This window comes from Lemur catta, chromosome 6 (assembly GCF_020740605.2).
Source record: "Lemur catta isolate mLemCat1 chromosome 6, mLemCat1.pri, whole genome shotgun sequence".
NCBI classification, from domain to species: domain Eukaryota; kingdom Metazoa; phylum Chordata; class Mammalia; order Primates; family Lemuridae; genus Lemur; species Lemur catta.
In genome coordinates this window covers 5,109,067-5,132,630 of record NC_059133.1, presented here as the reverse complement: position 1 = coordinate 5,132,630, position 23,564 = coordinate 5,109,067, and the positions used below count along the sequence as shown (strand labels likewise).

General features: G+C 40.6%; 1 protein-coding gene across 1 annotated transcript in view; it reads right to left on the bottom strand.

The window, feature by feature from the left end:
* EFCAB6 (EF-hand calcium binding domain 6) overlaps nt 1–23,564 on the bottom strand; it is a 221,200-nt gene that overhangs the window by 187,075 nt on the left and 10,561 nt on the right. Inside the window, exons 5-6 of the mRNA XM_045554715.1 lie at nt 15,316–15,467; nt 5,559–5,770 (exon numbers count right to left, since the gene is read on the bottom strand). Of these exons, the coding sequence (XP_045410671.1) occupies nt 5,559–5,770; nt 15,316–15,467 (364 nt within the window). The remainder of the gene's footprint in view (nt 1–5,558; nt 5,771–15,315; nt 15,468–23,564) is intronic.

Below are 23,564 nucleotides of genomic sequence, written 5' to 3'. Positions count from 1 at the left end.
TGCCCTTCATTCCCAATGACCTTGGCCTCCTGTAAATTCGCCACACTCCAGCCTTCATGATTGACATATGCATCACAGGAGCTCAAGGTTCCAGAAAAACATGCTGATTATTTAAGGGTAGACTACCAAGACCTGTTTTCTAAAAAGTCTTTGAAGTTCTACAGTTCTCAGTGATTTCTTTTAAAAACAGATGTAGCTTTTAAAAACAGATACACATTTCATATTTTCTGTACTTTTCCTCTTCCTGCATAGCTGATTAGCTTGGGAAGACTGTCAAAATTTTAAATTAACATTAGATCATGACTATAAGCACACATAGCAGGAAATAATATTTTAACTCTCCATTTGGTATAAAGTATCACCAGCTAGATTGAGCTTATGAGGAAACTGATGCAATGTTTACAAGGACAAATGTTCTTTAACAGCAAGAGAACATTACCATATGACACAGCAATTCCACTCCCAGGTATGTACCCAAGAGAACTAAAAACATATGTCCACAGAAAAAACTTGTTCATGAATGTTCATAGCAGCATTAGTCACAAAAGTCAAAAAGTGAAAACAATTCAAAGATCCATCAACTGATGAAAATATAAGCAAAATGTGGCCTATCCATACAATGGACTATTATTCAACCATAAAAAAGAATGAAGTACTCATTTATGCTAACATGGGTGAACCTTGAAAACATGCTAAATGAAAGAAGCCAGACACAAAAGATCATGTATTATATGATTCATTTTATATGAAATGTCCAGAATCTATAGTGACAAATCTATACTGACAGAAAGTAGACTTGTGGTTTCCAGGTACCAGCAGGAGAAATGGGGAGTGACTGCTAATGAGTATAGGTTACTTTCTGGAAAGATGAAAATGGTCTTGAATTAGATAGTGGTGATGATTGCAAAACTCTGTGAATATACGAAAAACATCAATTTATACATGTTAAAAGGGTGAATTTTATGATTTGTAAATTATATTTTAATAAAGCTGCTATTACAAATGTAGATAGCAATAAAAGGTAATATGAAAATATCAGTATGTACTGTTTATTCCCTATTCTAGAAGTGAGTAAAGGAGAAACATTTTTTTAAAAGGAAGAGAAAAGCTCTTTGCCTTCCTTCCGCCTTCCCTACTGCCCTAACAATTCAGTCCTAAAGTCATCAGATGGGGCAGAGAAAAGTCGTGTCTGCAGTGTTGGGGGAGCCTTGGTGTGGGGATGTGGGGTGAAAATGGCATGATCGTGGGTCAGAGCCCACATGGGGGAGAGGGCACCCACACTGGGAGAAGAAAGGCTGGGTATGAGTTAGGTCACATACAGGGAGATTGAGCAAATAAGTAAATCTAAGCCTAATGGGAATCAAGTTCCTCATTCAATGGGAAGGCAGTTACAACCATGGAAAGGGAGAAACCAGAATGATCTCTGGAATGTTGAGTTAGAATTGGTGGTATTGGTATGAACTCTTGGTTTTTAATATGAACAGAGAAATCGAGACAGAATAAATGTAGACATAAATGTACATACACATGTGTATGAAAAAAACGTACCCCCTAGAGCACTGCTCGCTGAGAGGGCCTGGGGGCAGGGACCTCCCAACCACACCAGCAGTCCTAGCGCCCACGGCCTGGCTTCTCAGTTATCTTCTTCCATTCAAAGGAACCAGAACTCTTTGGAAAATAGACAATTCCAGGACCAAAGCAAGCAAAGTACAGATAAGTTTGGAATATCTTCTATTTAAAGGCTCTGGAGAGTAAAGCAAAGAAATGTTCAAAGAATGACGGGGACTGTCAAAAGGATACAGAAACCAGCTTGAAGGAGTTCCTACTGGCCAAATCTGGAATAATTCAAACATCAAAATAAATAATGAACGTAACACACCCATAGCCCACTTAGTAGGAAATCTTGAGTTCCTATAAATATTAATATATAAATAATAAATGAATAAATTGAAAGTTTGATAAGTAGAATAGTTACTGGTTTCAAAGTTTCTCTCACAAAATACTTATTAATTACAAAGTGGATACCTTGGAAAAGCCTGACGGATCTCACCTTAATCAAGTGATCAAAGGAAACCTCAGCAGCAACGAGATAAGCTGAAATCATGTGCCGTCTAATCAAACACAATGAGAAGAACACAGCATTGCTGCAGTGATGTTTCTGCCAAAGATGCAAGCCTGGGTCTAGTCTCAAGGAAACACCACAAAATAACAGGTCTGCAACCTTCAAAGTGTTAAGGTCATGAAAGCCAAGGACAGACTAACAAACCATTCTAGACTGAAGCAGACTAACGGGATATGACAACCAAATGCAATGTATGATTCTGACCTGGATCCTACAAGACATTTGTGGGACAACTGGTAAAACCTGGCTGGACTTTGGAGCTGAGATGGCAATAATGAGTCCATGTTAACTTCTTTATTTTGATGGGTGGGTTATGGTTACTATAGGACAGTGTCCTTGTTTAAAGGAAACATACATTAAAATATTTAGGGGTAAGGGAACAACTTACTCTCAAATGTTTTAGAAAAAAATTGCTCTTTGCACTGTACTTCCAACTTTTCTGTAACTCTGTGATTTCTTTTCAAAAATGATAAAGCAGAGAAGTTGTGCAGAGAAAGCTCAAAACAGGCCACCCTTCCTTCAGAAAACAACCATAAACTCTGGTCAAAATACAAGAAATAACTATTTAAAGGCTCTGGAAAGTAAATAAAAGCAGGGACACTTTGGAGGAGGGCAAAACTTAGAAGAAGGGACAGGAACGGAAGGAGTTTCCTATTCTTAATGGATTTTGTCCTGAGGGTAGGCCACATGCTCAGCACAGAGCCCCATTATAAAACCCACTGTCTCTCTAGCCTAAAGGACTAGCACACAAAACCCAAAGCAACTACAGCCACTAGAAAATGTGAGGGGAATCTCACATATTCTCTCATGGGAGAGAAACAGAGGAGGAGACCCACTTCCTGGGTATAAATTCTGTTTGACTTCTAGCTGACCTCTGAATATGCATGTGCAGGTCAGACTCAAAGAGGCCCAGGTAAAGACAAAAGAACTGAGCTACTGCACACTGCAGGTGAGATAGTGTTTGCAAGTAAATTGCCTGTCAAAACAAAAGCATCAACAGTCTTCAGAGGAATATAACAGAATCCACAGTCCCCACAATACACCATTCACAATGTTTAGTACTGCATTGTCTAATAAACAGCCAAAGCCTCATGTGGCTATTGATCACTTGAAATGTGGCCAATACAACTTATTAACTGAAAATTTTTTGCTTTATTTAATGTTAATTAATTTAAATTTTAAAAATAATATTGATTCAGCTATTGGAAAACTTTTAAGTATGTTTGGAACAGATGAGAATGTAATGTAGTATTTCAACTACAAATTTTATGAAATTAAAATATAAATCAAGTATTTCCAATGAAAATTTAGTGTCTGGAGTCTGCTGTGTGAAATATATAACAGGTTTGAAGATTTAGTACACAGAAAAGAATGTAAAATATCTTATTAACAATTTTAATAGTGATTACATATTGCAATGAGATAATATTTTGGATACATTGGATTAAATAAATATATTAAAATTAAGTTCACCTATTTTTTACTTTTTAATGTGGCTACTAGAAAATGCTACATATGTGGTTCACATGATATTTCTGTTGGTTGTGATATTATCCAAACATACTCGAATATGAATAACTAGGGAAATAAGACCAGTGGAAAAGATAATCAATACAGGCCAACTCTGAGATGACCAACATGCTAGAATTAATAGACAAGGACTTTAAAGCAGCTATTTTAATTATGTTCAATGAGTTAAAAGAAATATGCTCATAACTGAAGGAAGAACCAGGAAATCAAAGCAGGTTAAACAGAAATTATAAAAAAGAACCAAATGGAAATTCTAGAACTGTCATATACAACGTCTAAAATAAAAAATTCATTGAATGGGCTTAATAGAAGAATGGAGATAAGAGTCAGTGAACTTAAAGTAGATCAATAAATATTATCCACTCTGAATAATAGAAAAAAAGATTTTTAAAAATGAACAGAGCCTCAGGGGCCAGTGGGACAATATAAAAATGTCTAACAGAGAAGAGAATGGGACAGAAAAAATATATGAGGAAATAATAAGCTGAAAACTTGCCAAATTCAAAGAAAGAAAAAATTAAAGGGAAGAGAAAACCTTGAAATAGCAACATGGTATGCACAAGAAGCAACACCAAATAGAACCGCACATGTTAAAAAAAAAAAAAAAAACAGTGAAAGAAATGAGAGTCAGTACCTGAGATCAAGACTGGAATTTAGGAATGCCTAAATTCATTGAGATACTTGTTTTCATGACACATAATTCCCCCATGTTGAAAATATGCACAGTGGGTTGGTTGGGGTATATACCAAACTCTAAAAAGGCTTTCAAATTCTATTAAATAGCACAAAGCCAGATTCTGATTAAGAACCAATGAATGAGTAAAATACCTAGACTTGTCTGTGTGTGTGCATGCATGAGTGCATGTGCATTTGTGTGTGTACAAATTCCGTTATTGGGTCGAAAGGAATACTAATGATATTCCAGCACAACTTTTCCACTCTTATGATTACTATATTGATCATTACAGACTTATTTTGAGACTGTTTAATTCCTACTGCATTTTGTATTCCTTTTTTAAGGGCCCTGAGGGCACGGACCACAAACTTTCACTCTTTATGTCCCCCTGGTATGATACACCACTAGGTGGCCCAAGTGCCCTCGCCCTACATATCCCTCCCAAAGTAACTGCACCACCCCCTGCTGCGCACCCTTCACTGGCTCCCTAGAGCTTCCAGGACAAAGGTCAAACAAAGTACTTTCCCGATTGCCCCCCACCCCCAGCCATATCCCTTCATTGCAGATATGAATGACTCTGCCCAGTCCCCTGAATGAGCATGGCAGGTTGAGGCAGGCCCCCAAGCTTTCACAGAGGCTATCCCCTCAGCCTGTGATGGCCTTTCCTTCCTCTCTCATCTGGTTAATACCCACCCCTCAGTTAAAACTATGTAAATACCCCCTACACCAAAAAGCCTTCCTGGACTACCACCCCTGGTTTTCAGAAATTCTCCCTCTCCCTCATCTAACTCTCAAACCACCCTGTAGTGACCCCTGTCCCAGCACTTGCCAACACTCCATAAATACCTCGCTGGGCCGGGAGCTCCTCAAGGGCACCCTTAGTGTCTAGCACTGGGTCCAGCATATAGTAGATGCTCAATAACCATTTAATGCAAGAACAAATACCAACATACTAAGCTCCAAAATATAAGTTGACCAAATACATTTATGTGGAACCTCAAAAAAAACCTAAAATAAATCGGCTGCAGCAGCACTATGTGTAAAATATAACCAAATAATCATTGATTGTGATCATTTAAATTGGCCTTAATTAAGTGAATTTTGAAGAACAAGCAAAACTTCTACTGTTCATTTGTGACAGCAAGGGATAAAGCCAGAATAGGTGACATACTCCTCCGATCTGCTTCAGCTTTTCTCCAATTGAATTATTCTGAGTACAACATACCATACCTGAGCCAACACGTCTTGAAACTGTTCTCTCGTGAGAGGCATCAGGAAGGTTGTGATAGTTCTTCGTAGTTCATTTTTTGACACAGTCAAGGTCTGACCAGGATCAAGCAGCTGAAAGGCTTTTTTCAACTCATCCCCTTTAGCAGTAATTTTTTCAAATAAAATCCGTTTAACATCTAAGAAGGACAGTATTGGATTTGCAACAGCTGTGTCTATAAAAGAGATAGAGCTATTTATTAAATACATTTAAAGCTAAGATACTAAACAAAAAATGTTCCACTGTTTAATAGAATCAAATAAACTTCTAAAATAGTATTTCTTCTACTACATCTAAGTTTACATGTCTAATCATTAGATAACCTGAAATGAAAAATCTGAAATTTAGTCAATATAAAATATTAGTAATGACATCAGGGGGAAGAAAAACAAGGGAAATATAATCTTCCCTATAGAGGACATAGGTCACCACAGTGACAAACATGGAAGAAAATTTAGTTAAGAATTCATATCACTCAAATAAATCCTTAAAATATATTTAATTTTCATCTCCTTGCCAATTTTTGAGGGAAAAACATGCAATTCTTAAATCCAGATCATGTCCCATTCAAAGACGAGGAAGAAATGAGAATAGTCTAGACACTAAAAGGTAATAAAGGAATGTTCACAGTGGGCTAAATAACCTTTGGGGGTTTGAATTTCCTAGGAGGAAAGGAATAATGTCTTGACTCGTGTTTTAGGTCCCAGGCCCCGAGTCACCAAAGGAGAGGTGATACACCACAGGCCTCCCTCCCCTCTGTCCAAGATGAAAACCACTGTGGGGACAATAGGTAGGAAATAACCTAAGTAAATATGGTAACTACAAACCAACTCATGCTACCACTCAGGATCATACACGTGATGACGTGATTGATCACTTTGATGTTTCATAACCTGCTAGGAAAAGAAGACACCAAGAATAATGGTAGTTTGATAAATCTCTCATATTTATTTATGAGATTGCAAGGGCTTGGTAACCATAGTTTACTTAGTAGCTCTTTCTTACATAGGAAATTCTGGATAGATGTTAAATGGTTTTAACATTGCCTCACCTTTTATAGTATTATTTACAAACAGTAGCTAGACAGGGATGACTGCAGTTCCTTCCCTACGAATGAGAATTTCTTACCAAGCTACCGCACATTTCCAGCCGGAGGACAGTGATAGCCTTGGTCTTGGGGTGGCCTGGGCTGATGAGAGACTCAAAGGACAGGACCTCAATGTGCCAACTTGAAGCCACCCAGAGGGCAGTCAGGGATTTCTTCACAGCTATGGGATGCCCTGAGCTCCCTTCTGCTTGAGGTGGCACAAGAGAGAACATGTCAGAGCCCCCACTCTCACACTGCTATGGTGACCTGCCACAGGCCCTAAGCTCACAAGCTGCAGAGTGGCAGGTCTTGGGACTTCACTCTCGCCCAGGGGCTGTGCTGGCTGTCATCAATTCTTGCCTCTCCTGACACCCACTGAGGACCGAGCACATACTGGCCTGTGCCAGGGGCTGGGGATGCTTCCTGGAGGGAGGTGAGTATATAACTGGGACACAGCAATGAGGTGTGGGGACAGGCATTCGGTGTCTGCATGGAGCACTGGAGACTACTGGAGACCCAGAGAAGAGCTGGTTGGTTTGGGGTGACAGGAGGAAAGGTCTCAGGAAAGGCTTCTCAGTGGAAAGCAACGTAGTGTTCCTGAGGGCCAGGCGCAGAGCTGGAGGAGGGGTGCTTGGGGGAGGGCTGTGGAGCTCAGCCAGCCAGGCACGGGGAAGAGGAGGAGGAGAGGAGCACAGGAGGTGCTGGCCAAGAGATGTGATGGGAAAAGTCAGCAGGAGCCCAGTCGCAATGGTCCTGTCCTTGGGCTTTGTGCTCTGGTTGTGGGACTTCACGTGGGGTTTTCACCAAGAAAACAACATAACCCAATTTTCATCCTTACCCTCCCTGTGCTATCAGTGGACGAGCAGCAGAAAGGAAAGGAGAGTGATGGGATGGAGACACATTGGGTAATTACAGCTGCCCAGGCAAGTATTCACAGGGGTCTACGCTAATGTGTTGGTCATAGAGTGAAAAACAGGGGTGAATAAAAGAAAGGTTAAGAAGGTGGAGTCTACAGACTCTTCTGAGGCCAGGTGAGGGAGGGAAAGAAGATGCAGTGTCCATATCTGGCAGGTGGCTGGGCAGGAGGCAGCACCCTTCCCTGAGAAAGGGAAAAGAGAAGATGTAGCAGAAGGTATTTGCCAAGAGAGCCACAGTGAGATCTCCCAGCACAATGTCATGTCAATGCTCCTGCCCCCAAAAGTAGGCATATGTTCCCCCCCCTTGAATCTGGGTGGGCCCGTGACTACCACAGATTGGACATATGTCAATATGACACATGACATACGTGATTCCAAAATTGACTGTGTGGTCTCCAACATGAGGTCACGCAAGGTGCTATAGCTTCTGCCCAGTCCTCTCTAGACTCTCACACCCCATCACCACTTGGCTGTGAGGAAGCCAAGAAGCCACATGGAGAGGCCACATGTAAGAGCTCTGGGTAACAGCCCCAACCAAGGTTCCAGCCAACAGCCAGCATCAACTACTGGCCATTGGAGTAATCCAGTCCTCTGTAGAGGACTCCAGCCCCTGTCATGAAGTCAGCCCAGCCTCTGCACCTTCCCAGCTGAACTGCATGGAGCAAAGAAAAGCTGTCCCTGACACCTACCCAAATTGCATATCTATGAGGAAAATAAATGATTGTTGCTATTTTGAGCCACTATGTTTGGGATTGTTTGTACACAGCAATAGATACCTGGAGCAGAAGAGAAAAAAGCTTATGGGAAAGCTAATGAGTTCAGTTTGGGATGTCCAAGCAGGATGTCCACTTGAAAGCCGAATACATAGTCTAGAGATCTGAGAGCCTGTGATGGAGATGCCAGCGTGGGAACCAACAGCATGGAGCCACGGGGAAGCGTGCCTAGCGGGAAGAGAAGGCGGCAGCCTGCAAAACACTGGCTTTTAAAGAAGTGGAATTCATTCATTCAAAAAATATTGACTGAGCACCTATCATATTTCAACCACTGCTCTCAGCCCCGAGGGTACTGCAGTGAATAAGACAGGTACAACTTACAATCTGGAGGTGAGAAGACAGACAAGAAACCAATAATAAGTAAATTATAAGGCATGGTACAGAGTGACAAGCGCAGCGAAGATGGAAAGACAGAACAATGAGGTATCGCGTGGCCAGGGAGCCATTTCAGAGGGGTGGTCAGGACAGTCCTCTCCAAGTAGTTTTACAAGCTGAAACCAGAATGATAAAAATGAGCCAGCCGGTCATGATGCTGAAATAAGAATGTCCTCAACAGGGAAACCATAGCAACTAGTAAAGAGCCCCTAAGCAAGGATGAGCTTGATATGTCCAGGAAAGCAAACAGGCCAGAGTGACAGAGTGTGGCATGTAGCAAGCGGGATAGAGAGCAGTAAGAGCCAGCCCCAGGAGGGGAGGGCCAGCTTCCCTGCGCTTCCCGCACCCAAGGAAAGTGCTGGCCTTTTCCCCAAAGCGCCCTGGGAAGGCTCAGGAGAGTTTAAGCAGGCAAGTGACGTTAGTTAACACGGTGCCTGTCACTCTGGCTGCCATGTAGAGAGTGGATTATAGGGGCAAGAATTGAAGACGGAAGACCAGAGAGGAGGCCATTCCAAGAAGAGATGATTGTGGCTTGAGCCAGGTGGTAGCCCTGAATGTGGGAAAAAGCAGACAGATGGGAGACAAGATCTGTCAGTTCTGTGACTGACAGGATCTTGCTGATGGACTGGCTGGGGCGGGTGTTAAAAGGAAAAGAGAAATCAAGGATAATTCCTTGGTGCTGGACTTGAGGAACTAGATAAATGACAGTGCCTTTGACTGAGATGGAGAACATTGGAGAGTCAAGAGGTCTGCCTGGCCAGTTCACATCTGAGACGCCCGTTGGATGAGGTGCAAGCAGAAAGGTCAGCGAGGCAACTGGATATACCATCAGGAGCTTAGGGAGTAAGTCAGAATGGAGCTATCGTTTTGGTTACAGATGGTATCTTGGGACATGGAGCCAGATGACTCACCTACAGAGAGGGCAGACAGGGAGAAGAGGACTGAGCATAGAGCCTTAAAGGAGAAGAAGGAACTTGAACCTCCCACCAGAGTTACAAGGATGCTCAGAAATGCAGGAGGCGCTCCAGGCTTCCCTTCCATTTCCGACTGCCACTTAGACTCTCTGAAGCAGCTGATCCACACAGAGGAGCTGCATGATTCAACATCAGCTGGTGAGCACTCTCTCTTCCTCTGCCCACCAGCCTGAAAACCAGCCTCCTGCCCCCATGTCATCAGGGGCTCCCTCTTGTTAACGTATGCCCCCCTCTTAAAATCTTTTCTCAGACTTTTCATATATATATTTTTAGTTGCTTTCCGAGAAGCCCTATCTTTGCAATCAATAGTAGTAATATAAAAGAATCAGAAAATATTGATTTAAAACTATTTTAAATTATTTGAATGAAAACTTTATTTCATGTGCCTACTGCAGCTTCTGAGATTGAAAGTGAAAGCAGTAACCAAACTCGCATACCCTGCCGGTGGGAGTACAAATGGATATAATCTTTCTGGAGGGCAATTTGACAAAATTTTCCACATCCGTTTAGAATATAGAAAGTCACAACAGACTGTCACTGTCACCCTAACAATGAGAACATGCAGGATAAGCTTAAAATATATATACAGTTTTAAAAGCCATCAGAGATTTAAGGATGCAAAGAAACTAAATTCTAGAAATGACAAGCCACTCCTCAGAGAGAAAAGACCCATAAACTCCTTCCATCCCCGCAGAGCAGTTAGAAAATGCAAATTCATTATAATCAGGGTAAGGGTAAGAAGAAAACAACCCAACAGTTAGCAGCCATATGTAGACTGGCAGATAGATTAGAATCCCAGAAGCCTTAGTCACAGAGCAAGTCTGGACCCTTCATCTTGGGCCTCCCCAGGTGCACATAAGCAGCACACCAAAGACTGGAGGCGGCAGGAGAGCTGTGTGATGTGCCCCAAGGTATGTGCGGTTTTACACAAGTCCAGCTGTTTTTCAAAGGCTGAGTACAGGGAAGAAGAACTAAAGCAAACCCTCTGAAGCATATGAACGTCAGTGGGCTGCTTCAGGTTGGAGGCAGGGCCACAGGGTAGACAGAGGTCTCCTGAGCTGCACAAAGCCAAGGAAAGAGCTAGAGAACCAAGAGAACTCTCAAAGAAGCCCCTAAAATGGCAGGTGGGCTGAAACGCAGAGAGAGATCCCCCCATAATATGCCAAGCTGGCTGCTAGGCTGTAAAACATAGAGATCTGGATTCCCACCAGTGCTCAGATCTCAAGACCTATTAATGGAAAGCATATGAAACTGGGGGTAACCTAAATATAAATAAAACTGCAACAAAGTCAAGATGCAGCTCACCTTAAAGATTAAACTGAGTCATCCCACCTTGCTAAAAGCCTGAAAGAGACATTCCTTTTCTGAGGGTAAAAATTGTTTACTTATTTCTCTACTGTTTTTTACACAAATATGTAGCAGTAAATCTTTTAAAAATTGCAAAACAAGTGAAGAAGAAAAGGTGACCTAATCAAGAGTAAAAACAGTCATCAGAAAAAGACCCACAGATAGAGCAAATGTAGAAATCATCAAGTATTTAAACTAGAATGAGAAATAAGTTAAAGATTAAAGGGAAAAGTTGCGAACATGCTGAACATATGAGGGATTTCAGTAGGGAAATGAAAACTATTTTTAAAGAGCACATGAAAAAGCTAGAAATTAAAAATATAATATCAGAAGCGAAGGGGGGCTGAATGATGGGAGGTTGCTTGGTGGGTACAATGTGCGTTGCTTCAGTGATGGATGCACCGGAGGCCCTGACGTCACCACAATGCAATGTATCAATGGAGCAAAACTGCACTTGTACCCCATGAATATACACAAAAAAAGAATAAATAGGAAAAATAGATGGGAAGAATTCATTTGTTTTGCTTAGTAGCAGATTGTACATGGTAGGAAAAAGAACTAGTGAATATGAAGTCAGGTCAATAGAAATCATTCAAATTGAAACACAAAGATAAAAACATTTAAAAAGGAAACAGGATGTCTACTATTAATTTGCTTATTTAATATATGAGTTATACAAGTACATATCTACCAACATATGAGTATTCATGAAAAAGAGACCACCCAAACTGTTGACGATGCCCTCTGTGGAGGAAAGTGGTGCAGGAAAGCATACATATTTAATTTTTAAAAAGTAAAAAATACTTCAGTGCATTGAAAAACTACCATCAACAGAAATAAAAAGCAAAAGACAAAGAACAAAAATATCTGTGGCACATAAGGCAGATGAAGGATTAATATCTTTAATACAAAGCGAATGCATACTAATCACTAAAAAAGACCAACCCACATCAAGTAAATGGGCAAAGGATATGAACAGGCAACTCAGCAAAAAAAAAAAAAAAGGCATAAACCTGACGAACTAAGAATAAAAGTTAACCTTACTTTTTTTGTTTGTTTGTTTGTTTTTGTGAGACAAGGTCTCACTCTGTTGCCCAGGCTAGAGAGCCGTGGTACAATCATAGCTCACTGTAAACTCAAATTCCTGGGCTCAAGTGATCCTCCTGCCTCTCAGCCTGCTGTGTAGCTGGGACTATAGGCATGAGTCAGCACGCCTGGCTAATTTTTTAATTTTTTGTAGAGAAAGGGTCTTGCTTATGTTGCTCAGGCTGGTCTCAAACTCCTGGGCTCAAGCAATCCTCCTGCCTCAGCCTCCCAAAGTGCTGGGATTACAGGTGTGAGCCATGGCACCTGGCCAACCTTACTATTGAATAAATGCAAATTAAATTTACAATGGACTGTTATTTTCACATATCAAATGGGCAAGATCTTAAAAGATAATATTTAGTGCTAGAATACTTAGAAATGAGCACTTATAAGTACTATTTGTGGGAATGTACAGCACACGCTTCCTGAAGGATAATTTGGTAGCACTCGTCAAGAGCCTTAAGAGTATGAACGCCCTTTAATCCAGTAATCCCACTTCACTCTCGTCTTCTATGTACTATCAAAAGTAGTTAAATAAACTAACATGAAGCTATTGAACTGGAATGGATCTATTTTTGATGATATATTTTTATGTCAGAAACTAGTAAATTAACCCCTGCTATCCATTCTCCTTGTTTTCCTTAGAAATAGGCCCCTGAGTTTCAGGTAAATACATGGCTGTCTGAAATAAAGTCTATATTCCTAGGCTCCCTAGTAGATGCATGTGACATGTGATTCCAGTCTTGCCAATTATAAGTAAGCACAAGTGTCCAGTGTGACTTCTGACTAGAAATGATTTTCCCCCATTTACAAGGAAAAATCACATTTCTCTTTCATAATGCCCCTCTGGGTCCTGCTGATTGCTCAGGTTGTGCTCGCACAGAGCTTCGTACAAGTGCTTGTTACAGCATTTGCCTCGCTCTACTGGAATTTCTTCTCTCCCTCTCAGACCGTGAGCTCCTTCAGGGCCAGCCTTCCATCAGATCCAACTCTTATCCTCAGCACCTGCTACAGTGCTTGTCACATATGACAGCTCAGAAAATGTTTGTGAATAAATGAACAAATGAATAAAGGAACTAATGAGTGAAATTAAAGGACATATACTTTTGGCAAATAATAATGTCAAATTTTATTGCTTTTAAAACTGAGTAAGGAATACAAATGAGTAGAAAACTTATGTCCACACAAAAACACCAGTACATAAATGTTTATGGCAACTTTATTTATACTGCCAAAACGTGGAAGCAACTAAGATGTCCTTCAACAGGTGAATGGATAAACAAACTGTGCTAAGGCATACAGTGGAATATTATTCAGCAGTAAAAATAAATGAGTACAATACAATGAAGAACAGATAATCCTTTCGACAAATGGTGCTAGAACAACTAGACATGCATGCATAAGAAAATTAATCTACACACAGAACTTACACCCTTCACAAAAAATTAGCTCAAAATGTTGCACAGTCTTTCTGAACCACAGAAAGAAAAACAAATGGATCAGAGACCTAAATGTAAAACTCAAAACCATAAAACTCATAGAAGATAACCTAGAAGAAAATCTAGATGACCTTGGGTTTAGCAATCAGGTCTGAGTTTCTTACAAAACTAAACATACTCTCACCATAAAATCTAGCAATTGCGCTCCTTGGTATTCACCCAAAAGAGTTGAAAACTTATGTCCACACAAAAACCCACAAGCAGATGTTTATAGAAGCTTTATTCAAAACTTCCAAAACTTGAGGCAACCAAGATCTAGCAGGTGAATCAATAAATAAACTGGTACATCCAGACAATAGAATAGTATTCAGCACTATAAAGAAATGAACAATTGAGCCATGAAGAAACATGAGGGAACCTTAAATATATGTTATTAAATGAGAGAAGCCAATCTGAAAAGGCTACCTGCTGAATGATTCCACCTGGAAAAGACAAATCTATAGAGACAATAAAAAGATCAGTGGTTCCCAGGGGTAGGAGGAAGGGAAAGACGAGTAGGTAGAACACAGTGAATTTTTAGGGCTGTGAAACTACTGTATATACTATATAATAGTGATGCATGCATTTTATACATTTTTCTAAACTCAGAATATGCACCAGGAGTACACCCTAATGTAAACTATAGACTTTGGGTAATAATAATATATCAATATTGGTTTATCAATTTTAACAAATTAACACTAATATGTTAATAATAGGGGAAAGTGGTGGTGGGAAGGAGGGGGTATATGGAAACTTTCTGCACTTTCTGCTCAATGTTTCTATAAACCTGAAACTACTCAAAAAAATAAAGTCTACTGATTTCATTTTTAAAACTGAGTCAGTCAGTATAATCTATAACTGCAGTCCTTAACCCCTGGACCATGGCCCGGTACCAGTCTGTGGCATGTTAGGAAACAGGCCGTTCACCACTGCCTGAGCTCCACAACCCCCCCAACTCACAGCACCCCGGCTCTGCCCCCAACCCTAGTCCATGGAAAAACTGGTCCCTGGCACCAAAAAGGTTGGGGACTGCTGCTCTCTAACATGGTAGTTAAGTCCATGAATTCTAGAATCGCACTGCCTGGGTTCAAATCCTGACCCTGCCACTTAAAAACTACGTAACTTGGTACCAGGCACAGTGGCTCACACCTGTAATCTTAGGACTCTTGGAGGCTGAGGAGCAAGGATCGCTTGAGCTCAGGAGTTCGAGACCAGCCTGAGCAAGAGTGAGGTCCCATCTCTACTAAAAATAGAAAAATTAGCCAGGTGTGGTGGCATGCACCTGTAATCCCAGCTACTCGGGAGCTTGAGGCAGGAGAAGCTTGAGCCCAGGAATTTGAGGTTGCTGTGAGCTAGGCTAACACCACAGCACTCTAGCCCAGGTGACAGAGCAAGACTCCGTCTCAAAAAAAAAAAAAAAAAAAAAAAAAAAAAAAAAAATATATATATATATATATATATATATATATATATATAACTACATAACTTTTCGGCAAATAGCATAATCAATCCATGTCTCAGGTTTCCTATATAGAAAACAGAGATAAAAACCAAACCTAATTCATAGAATTATTGTGAGGATTAAATGTCACAAGAAGCCTTTGAACCAAGCCTGGTACATATTAAACATACATGAGTGGTATCTACTGTTAATGTTATTATTTGCTCATGAATACTCACTTGAAGATGAAGGTCTGAACATATTTTGGAAACCATTCTTTGAATATAATAATCTACATGGTGAAGAATGGGGTCTTGAACATGTAAATTTTCGCGTGTGAGGATACGAAGTAAGCCAATCTGGTATAATCGCCATTTTGCACTTTAAATCCCTGTTATATAAAAGAAAACAGATTACATCCTCTTAAAGCATACATTACAAATGTGGCCAATTTCCTACCCAATCCTTCTTTGAAAGGACAGCTGGAGAGTGTAAAAATCATGCTAGTCATGATCTGCTTGCTGATGTTTCAAAGACTATTTCTTAAGATGGACACAAAATCATGATTTTGGTCTCCTTGTTTTTAGTAGATCCAATAAACTTCAATAATGGCAAAATTGAGACATTTTTGAACAGGAAAATCCACCTACATCTTGACTACCACTGATGCATTTCTTTGGTAGGCAGTTAGAGGAAGAAAGTGTGGATTCTCTGAGATCTCTTGAAGTGCCTCGCTATACATTCAACACACAGTCATAGGCAGAGCTGGGGGTGACAGCAGCAAAGATGGTGGAGTAAGGACCTCTGAAAATCCTCTCCTCCATAAAGTTGATGAGAACACTGGCACAAAATTGTCAAAATCAACTTTTTCAGAACTGTGGAAATTACCAAGCACTTGCAGCAATCTGAGGAGCATTTATTAAAAAAAAAAGTCTGAATCTCAATATGAAGAGCACACTTTGTGGCACTTTAACCTGCCTTTCTCCCTCTCCTCTCCCCGCCCTCCTCACCCCCCACCATCTCTGATGCAGCCGTGAAAACCCACAGCCTGCGATCACAGTGAAAACACAGCCTGACAGTCACTGCAGCGGGCAGAACGGAGCTGGAGCTCCTTCAAAGCCCCACTTCCAGAAAATTATCATTATTTGACCTGGTGGTTCCCTGAAAGCCCCCATTCACAGGATGTCTTCATTAGAACTGATTTAGAGCTCGCCCAGTGAGAATAGCCTATCATGAAGAGGCATTTGTTAGAAAAAAATTGAGGCAATTGTGGTTTAAAATCACAGCTGCCTGAATGGGTGGATAATGGGGCAAATAATAGGCTAACCAAAAAGCTTAAAGAGAAAATCTGGGGAATGAGATGTCCACAGGGGCATGGTAAAGCTCCCGCATATTCCTGGGAGTCTAGAAGGCCACTCACATGCATAGAGTTGTAACAATTCCCACGGTTCTGTGTGTGTTCAAAAAAGACCTGAGATGGCCTTAAACTTTCACCTCTGGCTGACCTTGAGGCTCTGCACAAGCAGGAAGTAAAGGCTAAGACAGAGTTATTAACTGCCTGGATGAGTGTTGAAGGAATGCTCCAACACAAACAGACCCTGGGCAAAAAGTGGAAGACTTATTGTTTCTAGGCATTTAAGGAAATTTCTGCCCAACCATGAACTGACCAGGAAGGCAACCAATCAGAGACTTCAATGGCCATACAAAACAAAGAATACAGACTTTACAAAGTTAGTTTAGAAAAGTCACTAAACAAATGAATAACAAACAGCAACAACAAAACATGGAAAGGGCTGAGAATATGATTTCCATAATTGCCACATTACATTCTTTAAAATGTCCAGTTTTCAACAAAAATGTATGAGACATACAAAGAAACAAGAAAGTACAGTGCATAGTGCTTATCTTCAGAAACTATACAAGCATGAATAAAGTAGAGTAAAATATTTATTTAAAGTGTTGAAAGAAAAAAAACCCACCAACCTAGAATTATGAATCCAGCAATATTATCCTTCAAAAATGAAGGAGAAATAAAGACTTTCTCAGGCCAAAAAAAAAAAAATTGAAGGAATTTGTTGTAAGCAGGTCTGCTTGCAATAAATGTTAAAAAAAAAATCTTCAGAAAGAAGGGAATATGATATAGCTCAGAAAGTCAGGTCTACATAAAGAAAGGAAGAGCATTAGAAAAAGAATAAATGAAGGAATGAAGGCAAAATAAACAGATACACCTAACAACAGAGCCCCAATATACATGAAGCAAAAACTAACAAAATTGAAAGAAGAAATAGACACTTTAACAATAATAGTTAGAGACTTCAATACCCACTTTTAATAATGGGTAGAATAACTAGACAGCAGATCAACAAAGAAACAGACATATAGACCAATAGAATGGAATTGACAGTCCAGAAATAAACTCTTATATTTATCATTAATTGATTTTTGACGAGGGTGCCAAGACCACTCAATGGAAAAACAACAGTCTTTTCAACAAATGATTCTGGGAAATCTAGATATACATATGTAAAAGAATGAAATTGGATCCTTACACTGTATACAAAAACTAACTCAAAATAGATAAAAGACCTAAATTTAAGAACTACGACTATAAAATTCCTAGAAGAAAATACAGATGTAAATATTTGTGACCCTGGATTAGACAATGATATCTCAGATATTACACCAAAAACACAAGCAACTAAAGAAGAAATAAATTAATTGGACTTCATCAAAATTTAAAACTTCTGTGCTTCAAAGAACATTATCTAGAAAGTGAAAAGACAACCTATAGGGTGGAAGAAATTATTTGCCAATCATATATCTGATAAGGATCTAGTATGTAGACTATATTAAGAACTCAATAATAAAAGACAAATAACCCAAGTTAAAAATGGGCAAAGGATTTGAACAGACATTTCTGCAAAGGAAATACACAAATGACCAGTAAATATATGAAAAAATGTTCAACATCACTAGTGATTAGAGAAATGAAAATCAAAACCACAATAAGATATCACTTTACACGCACTAGGATGGCTATAATAAAAGAAACAAAGACTAACAAGTATTGGTGAGAATGTAGAGATACTGGAATCTTCATATCACTGGTGGGAAGGTAAAATGGTGCAGATGCTTAGGACTGCTGCTTGGCAATTTCTCAAAAAGTTAAACATAGAGTTACCATGTGGCCAAGCAATTTCACACCCAGGTATACACCCAAGGGAACTGAAAACATATATCCACACAAAAAGTTGAACATAAATATTCATAGCAGCATTACTCACAACAGAGAAGTGGAAATAAGCCAAAGTTCCATGAACTGGTGAGTGGATAAAGGAAAAGTGGTACATCCATTCAGTGGACTATTATTCAGCCATAAAAAGGAATGAAGTACTGATTCATGCTACAACACAGATAAATCTTTAAAACATTATGCTAAGGCAAACCCCAAAGACTACATACTATATCATTCTATTTACATAAAATGTCCAAAATAGGCAAATCTATAGAGACAGAAAATAGATCTGTGGTTGCCAGGAACTGGAAGAATGGGACTGCTAATAGGTATGGGGTTTCTTTTGTAGGTGACAAAAATGTTCTGGAATCAGGTAGTGGTAATGGTTGCATAACTTTGTGAATATACTCAAAACCAATGAATTGTATACTTTAAAACGATGCAAATTTTATGGTATATGAATTATATTGCAATTAGAAAAAAGAAGGAAGAGGAGGAAGAGAGGAGGAGGAAGAAGAAGAAAAGGAAGAGGAGGATAGGAAGGGGAAGGAGAGGGAGGGGGGAAGGGAGGAAGAATGGGTGTGGGAGGGCAAACAGCAGCAGCAGCAGCAGCAGCAGCAGCACTAGCACTGCCAAGGGCAAAGTTGCTCCCATAGGCACCTTTGGCAAAGATGGTGCCTTTCAATAATTTTTAAGGTAATATGTTTACTTGACAGTTATTAAGATTATGATTAAAGATGTTAAAGGAAGCAGGGCAAAAGCAAGACTAGATGTATCCCAGCGAGAGTCACAGGGATATCCTGCTTACCCCTGCCCTCAGGGGTCCCACCCAGGCTCATACCCACTGGCAGAGCTAACCTGGCTGTGCCTCCCACTGACAGCAGGACTAGTGCTCGGCGGTCACCACACCATTACATGCATTTGTGATTTTTTAACTCATAGACTCCGCCAGTCTGTGACAATGAGGAGTTTGGCTTATTAGAGTTTCAGAAAATGAAGGGAAATTTAGTCTGACTCATTCCTGTCTGGCCACTCTCAGCACAAGAGTGAGAAGCAAGACTCTCCCTTAACTTAATTGAATCAAGAAGGCCAAGCTCAGCCCTATAAGGAAGTTTTAGAACGTAATTGCCTGAGGCTCCTAAGTTAGCTAAACTTCTCAGGGAAAAAAAAAAAAAAAGCTTCCTGACTGGGCTTCATGTATTAAATGTAAGTGCATAATTATTATTTAATATCCCAAACTAGATGGATGTGCATGGCACTGTGAGTATACAGAATCAGACTAGACAAGAATGCTAAAGTCCTCAATTTGAAGAACCTTAAAGTTTACAGGGTTGAAGAAATAAATCAGAATATATTTTAATGTGCAAGGAATCCACAGTGGCTACTATTTGCTTCACCTCTCTTCAGGGAGGCACCCACTGAGCCTTGTGTTGCGTAGTCTGGAGCCCTGTCGGTTGGCAGGTGCTGTCGGTAAGGACCAGACCGTGGCTTACACATCAGCCTTAGAGCCTCAGTGGCCCCACACATCCTTCTTCAACTGGGTTAATTTAACTGAATTGAAACCAGAGAATCATGGCATAGGTAAATTTCCAGAATTCCATTTAAGAACGTGGCTTGGTATGTGTTCACACAGTCAACACATATTTATGAAGCTCCCTTCTAGGAGTCTGGAATAAAATAGGTAAAATGTTGGACCTCGTGGATCTTATATTCTAGTAACAGAAGAGAGACAATAAATACGTAAATCATGCAAGTGAGTAAGCACTACAGAGATCAATGGAGCAGAGCAAGAGAATAGGTGACACTGAGCAAAGATCTAAAGGAGATCAGGAAGGAAACCATGTAGTCAAGAAGACAAAGACACAACAGGCGGCCAGAGGAAGGAGAACTCTGTAGGCCACTATGGGACTTTGACATTTACTGCGATATGTCAGTGACATGTGGAACCACTGGACGGTTACGTGCAGAGGACGTGATCTGGCCTCTGGCTGTATGTTAAGAATAGGCTTACAGGTGCGAGGAGGAAACAGGGAGACAATTAAAATCTACTACAATAACCTAGGCAAGAGAAGATGGTGGCTTGGCCCAGAGTGATTTCCATAATAGTGTTGAGAAGTGATCACATTCCAGACATATTCTCAAGGAAGAGTCAGTTGTACTCTCTGATAGATCCGATTTGGCATACAAGAGAAAGGTTGGGTGGGGTGGCCATTAACTGAGAAGAGAGAGACCACAGGATTGGAGGAGAAGATCAAGAATTCCACTGTGGACATGTTAAGCTTGAGATGCCCATTAGATGTCCAAGTAGAGACGCTGAATAGGTAGTTGGATGTGTGAGTCTGAGTTCAGGGGAGAGACTGGGTCTGAGATAAAAAGTCTGGGAACTGTCAAGATATAATGCATATAAAGGCCTGATATCAGAGAACCCACTACGAAAGTAGGTGTAAAAAGAACAAGCGCAAGGCTGAGCCTTGGGGCGCTCCAACATGCAGAGTTCAGGGCTCCGAGGAGGAACCAGCAAAGGAGGCTGAGAAAGAACAGACTGTAGTGCCCTGGAAACCACCGGAAGGAAGTTCAAGGACGAGGGGTGATGGTGTATGCCAAATGCTACAGTGATGAAGCCTGAGAATTGCCCTTTGGGTTGAATGAGCCCTGTGGAAATCACTGACAGTCACAGTGTTGGGGGAACAGTGGGGGAAGCCTGTCTAAGTGAATTCCTGAACAATTCAGAGAATTCATGGCAGTAAATAAAAATAACTGTTTCAAAGGAACTCTGCTGTAATGGGGAAAAAGAGTAAAGTAGAGAAACGATATGATGGCTGGTCGAGGGAGACATTCTTTAAGACAGGAGAATCAGTAGTATGTTTGGACACTCATGACAGTGGCCCAGACGGTGGCAAGGCAAAGAATAATGCAGCAAGAGAGAAAGGCGAGTGTCACCGGTTGCCACGGGTTGGCTGGTGGAGGGGAGACCTTGTGGACAAGTAGCAGGATGAGGCTTTTCTAGGATCATGAGCAGTGTACTCAAGGTGATAAAGAGAAGACAGTGTGGACCAGGTGTGGTGATGGGAGCCTGCGGCAGCTCCCTTCTTATTCTATCTTCTCGTTGCAATAGAAAGTCAGTCAACAGCAACGAGTGAGGCTGGGGAGAAGGGTCTCAGGATTGAGATGGCAGCACGAGGAATGAAACGGTGTCCACAAGAGAAGTGGGAGAATGGAAGAAGTGAAGTGACTGCGGGGAGTTTTAAGGGCCCCTCTGAGGTTCATGGACCTGTGGATGTTTTTCCCCCACCATGCTCAGTGCACTGGTAGGCAAAGTGGGGTTTAATTTGGGTCAGGGTCTTGACAAGCAAATGTGACACAGCAAGTCAAGGGAGTGTGCCAGGGAAGTGATGAGATGTGCACTTCTTGCACAGGAAGGAACACCAAGAGTGATGGGAATTATCTGTATAACTGAAACAATAGGACAAGATTGAAGAAATTAAGAAACAAAAAACCTGATGAAGAATTTGAAAAAGAAAATAAATTATCTAATCCGATTATCAGTTATTGGGGACTTATTCTGAGCCCAAAATGTGCCTAAGATTTATGAAAACTATCATTTAACCCTCCCACACCCTGTCAGTCTTGTTCTTCCCACAGCACAGGTGAGGAAGCTGGTGCTCAGAGCAGGCAAGCGGTCTGCCCTGGGCTACACAACTGCTGAGCCCCAGAGCTGCAGACTGAGCCTCTCTCTTCCCAGGAATCAAGTTCACATAGCTGTCATTGACCAAGGCTTTCCCGTCTCTTTTTACAAAGTTAATAACACATTCCTGGAGGGCAGCAGCAGGCCACCAGCTACCAACACTTGTGTAGATGGTGACAAACACTCAGTCTCGTGCCTCACCCTGCTCTCCAAGCACGTAGGGAGTATCTGCGGCAAGTGCATCCCTTGTTGCAGTGAATGCTGATGCACAGAACCATTCTCTTTATTTTATCCATAAATTCACTTCCTAATAACAATAAGGCATGCCAGGGCTTTGGCCTCATGCCTTATTACACCACCTGAGGAGTAAGATAATCACCCAGAAATGTACTGCCTGTTGTGCATTTTATTACTTGAATACAAAGCGATCCAATTCAAGAAACACTTAGTTGAAGACAGCATGAAAAAAAATAATAATCATGTGAAAAGTAATTCCTCCCAATGCCACTGAGTACACTGCAGGGAATAATCCTCTTCCAGCAGGAGAATGGTCCAGATGACCTGTCAGGTCGCCTCCAGTTCTAATTTCTACCAATTGCAGGACCATAAATGCTAGTGAGACTTCAATTACAATATGAATATACCAAAGAGTCAAATCTGGATAGTTCTGAAAATAGAGTTTATTTGGGGTTCTACCTAAACATTCTTGGTGTAAGCATTTTACAAGCTACTATTCTCTTAATTATTCATTCTTCAGCAAACTACAGGCCATGCCTTGGCTAGTATCTCAGAAGAAGAAGAGAAATATGACCCACTTCGACACTACAGTTGCTCACCATTTAACTTGGGATTTAAAAGAAAATACAACATGTTTTAAAGGTATGGAACAAGGCATCCCCACAACGTTGGGAACTACACTGACATAGCATGCAGAAATTCAGTGTTGCTCTATGAAGTACCTGTCTTCCTAAGGTTGATGAGAGTGAGAACTCAATCACCCTATCTCTGGGGTCAGATTAAAGACTTTTCCCAAGAGATGCCATCCATCAGATCATCTCAAGGGGAGGAAGAGCTATTCTATTTGTATATTCTTCAAGCCAAAATAACATGGTTTTATTGCTATTAATACCATTATTTTTAAATGCATTTATTTTCCATTTTTAAAAATTAATTTTTAAAAGGCTGTTAAAGCAGGCATGTAGCTTTTAAACAGTGGCTCTCAAAGTGTGGTCCCTGAGCCAGCAATATCAGCATCAGCTGGGACCTTTTTTAGAAATGCACATTTTCAGGCCCCACCCAGACAAACTGACTCTCTGAGGGTAGGCCTCAGCCATCTACATTTTACCAAGCTTGAGACCACTGCTTTAGAAGATCCTGAGGCTGACTGATACATATGAGTCTATAGTTTTGTTTTTTTAAAGAGGCTCATGTGTAAAATTCCTGCTTTATATCAAAATGAAGTCAAATGTTACATGTGAGTGATTCTACAAGATTCAACTAGCAATAACTGAGCACTTATTTTGCTCGGCACTGGGTGTTATCTCATTTAATCATCACCCTGTGACAAC